The 7,090-nt window shown below is 43.1% G+C and overlaps 1 protein-coding gene across 3 annotated transcripts; it reads right to left on the bottom strand.

The window, feature by feature from the left end:
* Positions 1-200: 200 nt before the first annotated feature.
* On the bottom strand, positions 201-4,976 carry si:ch211-248a14.8 (uncharacterized). Of its 3 annotated transcripts, none has more exons than XM_021580595.3 (5): positions 4,669-4,976; positions 4,103-4,234; positions 3,715-3,925; positions 2,605-2,902; positions 201-2,460 (listed from the first exon to the last, which is right to left on the bottom strand). In XM_021580595.3, the coding sequence occupies exons 1-5, from the start codon at positions 4,674-4,676 to the stop codon at positions 2,057-2,059; spliced, it is 1,053 nt and encodes a 350-aa protein (XP_021436270.3). In that variant the 5' UTR covers positions 4,677-4,976; the 3' UTR covers positions 201-2,056. The 3 variants fall into 3 exon arrangements, with proteins under 3 accessions (XP_021436270.3, XP_090073113.1, XP_090073112.1); XM_090216987.1 differs by having other exon boundaries at positions 3,715-3,794; positions 4,669-4,939; XM_090216986.1 differs by lacking the exon at positions 3,715-3,925 and having other exon boundaries at positions 4,669-4,938.
* Positions 4,977-7,090: the final 2,114 nt, after the last annotated feature.

Below are 7,090 nucleotides of genomic sequence, written 5' to 3' on the forward strand. Positions count from 1 at the left end.
TAAATATTAACCAAAATGCACATGTCAGATAAAGAATGTCAGGACCGATCTGATGGAAACAGCAAATTTGTCAGTAAACTTTCCAAATGTCAACAAAATATTCTAGACAAGGTGAGATTTGTCAGTAACATGAATTATGCGGAAAATGGTAATGGAAACACCTTTATGCACAAATAATGATTTAAACCTGGAGTCACACGAAGACTCGGAAACTTTGCATTTTATTAGGTTATAAAAATCACAGGGTGGTGAAAGTGCACGGTGATGAGTTTGCTGCGGCTTTTCAATAGATATTCTATTTGACAAATAAAAATTCTCGCTATTATCCATAATAACCCCCTCCCCCTCCCCTATTTAATGCAACAGTTTTTGTGACAACAATGGGTAGAGTAGAAAATGCACGTTGAACTGATTTTTATTCGGTACATCTACATGAATTTACAAAAGTCCTATCAACTGATTTCAGCCTGTGTATTGTATGTCTGTGGATTGACTGCGTTGTTTGAATTGAATATTGGTGGTTGGAAAAATGCATGGAATCATTCCTCTAAATTTGGATGGCTAGCTAACAAACATACAGTGCATATACATTCTTCAAATGCATTATTTTACACTATCTTATAGCACTGGCGAACCATGGTTGAATGGCTGACATTTACCTTATAAAGTTGAAGATTATTCTAGTAATTTGATGGTCATGTACTTGCTTTTTATCATTTGTCTTTTGTAGCTCAGTTAGTGGTGCTTGTAACGCCAGGGTAGTGAGTTCGATTCCCGCGACCATCCATATGTAAAACCTATACACGCATGACTAAGTTGCTTCGGATAAAAGCGTCTGCTAAATGGCGTATGTTACATTATCCCCAACAAGTTGGTTCTTTATGCATATATTCACATGATTGGATGGAAACCTAGCTACTGTTAACTTTTATTGTTGCATGTGGGGATTTGAAAAACCTTGAGGTAGACAGTATCTTTACACTTGAACTGTAATGCTTATCATTTCGTTTATTAATTACACCACTCTGAACTAGCAGCCTTATGACATATTCCCAGTCACATTCTGAGCATTTCTGTATGGTTGATAATCCAGTGCAAAGATTTTATCCAGTCTCCCTACATATTGAGTGCCTTTTCAAACCATTTTATATAGGTTCAGTAGTAAGTATGATATACAGGATAAGAAGGAACACAAGCGCTGGTAATTAAAGTGCTGCACCTAGGGAGGTGAAGACTTTGTACTACAGAGAGTGAATAATACTGCTCTGTAGTACAACTATCCTTCTACTGGTAGAAGTTGACCATATAGACAGATCTAGGAAAAGATTATCCTTACCATATCCTCCCTTTAACCATTAACTTTTACAGATCCACAATCGAGAGCATCCTGTCAGGCTGTATCACCGCCTGGTACAGCAACTGCTCCACCCTCAACTGCAAGGCTCTACAGAGGGTGGTGTGGTCTGCACAACGCATCACCGGGGGCAAACTACCTGCCCTCCATGACAACTATAGCACCCGATGTCACAGGAAGGCAAAAAAGATCAAGGACAATAACCACCCGAGCCACTGTCTGTTCACACCACTACCATCCAGAAGGCGAGGTCAGTACAGGTGCATCAAAGCTGGGACTGAGAGACTGAAAAACAGCTTCTATCTCAAGGCCATCAGACTGCTTAACAGCAATTACTAACTCCGAGAGGCTGCTGCCTACATGGAGACCCAATCACTGGCCGCTTTTACAAATGGATCACTAGTCACGTTAATATACTGTATTTTATACCATCTATTGCACCTTGCCTATGCCGCTCGGCCATCGCTCATCCATATGTACATATTCTCATTCAACCCTTTTTAGATTTGTGTGTATTAGGTAGATGTTGGGGAATTGTTAGATATTACTGCGCTGTCGGAACCAGAAGCACAAGCATTTTGCTACACTCGCATTAACATCTGCTAACCATGTGTATGTGACAAATGCAATTTGATTTGAGGGAGGCAACTGACTTCTGACTAGTCTCTAGAGTCAACTTCATCCTCCTCCATGTTGGATCATCTACAACAGGCTGTACAACGGTCTTGTTAATCCGTGTGCCGTGTGGAGTAGCGCTGCAGCCAGCGGTGAGAAGGTCAGAGCGGCCATGTCCACCAAGAGGTGCTGTAGAGCTCCCAGCAGCAGTATCGCCAGCAGGTAGCCCATGAAGAGCAGGCTGTGCCAGCTACCCTCGCCCAGTGCCCGGGGGCCCTCTGGGTGCAGCAGGCACAGGAAGCCAAGCACCAGGCTCTGGTTCACCATCAGGGTGAAGTACAGGTCAAAAGGTGAGGTGTGGGAGCTGCTGTGGTGCCGGTGCTCGGTCTCAGCCACCTTGGCCAGCCAGGTCAGAGAAAGGCTGTGTAGAAGGAGGGCCAGCGGGGCGTAGAGACACTCCAGAACCTCCACTGACGGGAGACCCTGAGACGCTGCAAGGAGAAGGGGTAAGTTAGTGTACTGACACAACTGATGATTGACACACCAACACATTCAATTTTATGAGACTATTAAGATTTCCCACAAACCTCCCCCACTGACTTTCCCCTCAAGCTAATCACTGTAAATGCATTTACCTGTGATAGTGACGGAGGTAAAAGTGATGACCGTGATAAGGCCTGTTAGGTGGACTGATGGCGGTACTGCCAGCCGCAGGCCGTGACTCCAGCCCACACAGAGCAGGGGCAGCAGGCGCATGGTGAGGGCGTACATGCCAGAGTGGGCACTGGCCTCTGCCCACACACCCAACACAGTTTGGGCACTGCCACAGACAGAAGGCACCAGCAGGCGTTCACCCAGAGACAAAGAGTATGGCTTCAGTGGTGCCAGGCCCATGGCATGGAGGAGCAGCAAGTATAGCAGAGTCACCAGCACCTGGGAAAGACATGCCATAAACACAGGCAAACTTTAGCCATTTTAAAGAGCAACTGCCCCTAAAAACCAACTTCTCCTTTTGAAAATGGCCTGTTTGGCATCGATAAGTCAAACATTTATTCTAGTGTCAAAATTGACTATGAATTGTAAATAAGTGGTCATAGTCCGTCTCATCCAAAACTGAGATTTGCGAGATGATCGTATGTCACATAATGAGGGTTCCGTAACAGTTTTCCTTGGGTTGGGTTTATTTCAGTCATGCCCACAGCTGGCAGCACCCAAGCAATCCTCAATTGGGAACACAGCTGCATGCGACCAGATTGACAATGGGCATTACAATTTGGTTTGACATTTGATATCCCAATGTGGCTAGTTAGGGACCATCAGTAAATTACACAATGTACGTGGAACAATATCTTAAAATGTCAATAGCTCCCAATTTCATATATTAATCTCAAACCAACTACAGATTGTAGAAATTCCTTTACGAATATTGAAAGCATTTAATGAGACAACTAAAATGTCTGCAACATGAAAATATTTTCGCATTTACATTGTGTAATTTATTGACGGTCCCTAACTAGCCCCTTAGATAGGCTATCCAAAGTCAAACCAACTTTGTTACAGTCGCACACCAGCCGGCTGAAGATAATTTTACAATAATTCTGATCATTATTATTTCTAAAAGTAACCACTTAGCAAAGGCCTAATGATGATTAGAAACATTGATGGCTCATGCAAAATCCAAACACCACAACTCAAAACCCGACACAGATTATTCTTATAGTAACCTTGAGCAAACCGTGCCCTACCTGGACAAATGTGATTGGTACAGAAAACTGGTAGTGGTACTGGGGAATGAAGATATCAGCAACAAAGCTGCGGAGCCGATCTGCCAGGGCATACAACACCATGACCAATAGGGTGGCACCATAGCTGAGTAATGGCACTAGAGGCTTCCATACATCAGGCAAAAACCTCCTCAGTATACTAGCACTCCTCTTCCATCTCATCCACCAAGGACTGTTCAGGGAACACAATGGCACAGAGAGTAATACAGGAAGAGTGTACTTCAGGAGACTATTGATAGAAACATTTAAACGAATTGGAATACACTGCAATGAACTGCATATATCTCATGTGTCTACAATTTAAGTACTATTAATCTATTATCTACTATTATAGAAAACATGTGAATACCATTCTTTCCGGAGACAGTCCCTGGTAGTAGGGTAGGTATCCCTGGGGTCCATCCTCATATTCCAACTGCCTCTCATCAACCCCTCTACTGCAGCAGGTAATGAAGGTAGAGAGCCATCGTTCCTCCACTCCCTAAAAAATGGGTGCCACCAATCACTTCCATGACATAAATCACATTAACATCTTTATTTCTTTATTAATTTACTTCACCATTATCTTGGGCTTTCTGTCTTTGTAACTGACAAAACACTACGACAAAACGATAAATTCCAAAACGCCATAAATACATTTTCTGAAATTAGCATTAATTGTTTTAAAGAAATTATGAAAGAGCTTGGTGTTTAATGACATGGGGTTGTTATTTGTTATCATCTAATGACATGGGGTTGTTATTTTTGCTATATCTGCCTCACTCTCAGATAAATAAGTAGTACTGCTAGGTTTTACACTGTCAAATGTAACACTACATTTTTAATACAGAACTGCATAAATGATACATTTGTGACAAATATATAACAAATTATAATTCAATACAGTAATATGAGATCTGTATGTAAAACAATTACCTTGACATTTGAGTAATTTTAAAACAGGGTTCCAAACTCTTCAAGTGGACTATACCCTATATTTACTCAGACAAAACTCCATAAGAACAATGTATGTCCCTCGTCTCCTTCTCCTCTCCAACCAATATCCACGGATGAAACAGGTTGATGTGGTTATATTGACCACAGATGCATGTTCCTTATCAAACAGGTTTAAAAGAGTTCCCTTTCTATGTTCTCAGTATTGAGCGTCTGATGGCCAATGACCTGAGCGGAATGCATTTTCCATGTGAGCCTTCACGAACTCTAAGCACACAGTTATTGACATCTAGATGGACTTTAACCTCACCTGTTATAAACTCATTAGAAAAAGAAATGTCCTCTCACTGTCAACTGTGTTTATGTTCAGCAAATGTAACGTGTAAATATTTGTATGACCATAAGTTTCAACAACTGAGACAGAAACTGAACAAGTTCCACGGACATGTGACTAACAGAAATGGAATAAAGTGTACCTGAACAAAGGGGGGTCAAAATCAAAGGTAACAGTAGTATCTAGTGTGGCCACCAGCTGCATTAAGTTCTGCAGTGCATCTCCTCCTCATGGACTGCACCAGATTTGCCAGTTCTTGCTTTGAGATGTTACCCCACACTTCCACCAAGGCACCTGCAAGTTCCCGGACATTTCTGGGGGGAATAGCCCTAGCCCTCACCCTCCGATCCAACAGGTCCCAGACGTGCTCAATGGGATTTAGATCCTGGCTCTTCGCTGGCCATGGCAGAACATTGACATTCCTGGTGGCATTGACATGCTGGAGGGTCATGTCAGGATGAGCCTGCAGGAAGGGTACCACATGAGGGAGGAGGACGTCTTCCCTGTAACGCACAGCGTTGAGATTGCCTGCATTGACAACAAGCTCAGTCCAATGATGCTGTGACACACCGCCCCAGACCATGACGGACCCTCCATCTCCAATTCGTTCCCTCTCCAGAGTACAGGCCTCGGTCTAACGCTCATTCCTTCGACGATAAACGCAAATCCGACCATCACCCCTGGTGAAATAAAACCACGACTCGTCAGTGAAGAGCACTTTTTGCCATTCCTGTCTGGTCCAGTGACGGTGGCTTTGTGCCCATAGGTGACATTGTTGCCGGTGGTGTCTGGTGAGGACCTGCCTTACAACAGGCCTACAAGCCCTCAGTCCTGCCTCTCTCAGCCTATTGAGGACAGTCTGAGCACTGATGGAGGGATTGTGCATTCCTGGTGTAACTCGGGCAGTTGTTGTTGCCATCGTGTACCTGTCCTGCAGGTGTGATGTTCAGATGTACCAATCTTGTGCAGGTGTTGTTACACGTGGTCTGCCACTGCGAGGATGATCAGCTGTCCGTCCTGTCTCCCTGTAGCGCTGTTTTAGGTGTCTCACAGTACGGACATTGTAATTTATTGACCTGACCACATCTGCAGTCCTCATGCCTCCTTGCAGCATGCTTAAGGCACATTCATGCAGATGAGCATGGACCCTGGGCATCTTTCTTTGTGTTTTTCAGAGTCAGTAGAAAGGCCTCTTTAGTGTCCTAAGTTTTCATTACTGTGACCTTAATTGCCTACTGTCTGTAAGCTGTTAGTGTCTTAAATGAGTGATCCATATGTAATTACAAACAGGGTGGTTTGAGCCCTGAATTGTGATGGGCTTAAAGCTGTGGTATATCAGACCGTATACCAGAAGTATGACAACATTTTGTTTTGCTGCTCTAATTACGTTGGTAACCAGTTTATAATAGCAATAAGGCTCCTTGGGGGTTTTGTGATATATGGCCACTTTGCGTCGTGCCTAAGAACAGCCCTTAGCCGTGTTATATTGGCCTTATACCACAAATTCCTCGGGCCTTATTGCTTAAATAGATCACCCAGAGGTGGTCATAGGAAGGAGTGATTTGATCCATGAGAGGAGAGGCGGTTGTGGTTTCAGAAAATCAGAGGTTTTAACCCATACATGTCAGCTGGTCATCTATCCAGGATACAGTTGTATGCCTTGAAGCCATTTGGAAAATACCTGTGGGCCACATTGTAGATAGTTGTAAACATGTTATTGACACGTTATAAAAATAGCTTGGCTTGGTCATGGTTTTATGCTTATAGAGCTCACAGTATATGTAGCCTAGTGGTAAAAGCACATACAACTTTGTCATGAATGCTTTACATATTGTATGGAAGTACTGTTAGGTCTATCTTTGACTTTCATTTTTAAATACACAATGCATTTGTCTGCTCCATCCTCTGCATTTGTATCCATCCTCTGCAAATGTGACATACCATACTGTTTAGTATGACTTCATATGTGCATGGAGGTGTATCTAGTCCTACAGTAACCCTAGTGGGAATCTCATCACTGATCCGTCATGCACAAAAAATGGTGCATTAAACATTGGGTTGTTGGGATTA

This window comes from Oncorhynchus mykiss, chromosome 23 (assembly GCF_057628025.1).
Source record: "Oncorhynchus mykiss isolate SJ-2025 chromosome 23, ASM5762802v1, whole genome shotgun sequence".
Taxonomy (NCBI): Eukaryota; Metazoa; Chordata; class Actinopteri; order Salmoniformes; family Salmonidae; genus Oncorhynchus; species Oncorhynchus mykiss.

Excerpts from the sequence above, each read along its gene's own strand:
- si:ch211-248a14.8 (XM_021580595.3), bottom strand. Across the intron at positions 3,926-4,102 it reads GACTGTCTCCGGAAAGAATG|TCCTTGGTGGATGAGATGGA; the intron begins GTATTCACATGT and ends TTCCCTGAACAG. Across the intron at positions 2,461-2,604 it reads TACCTCCGTCACTATCACAG|CGTCTCAGGGTCTCCCGTCA; the intron begins GTAAATGCATTT and ends TTCTCCTTGCAG.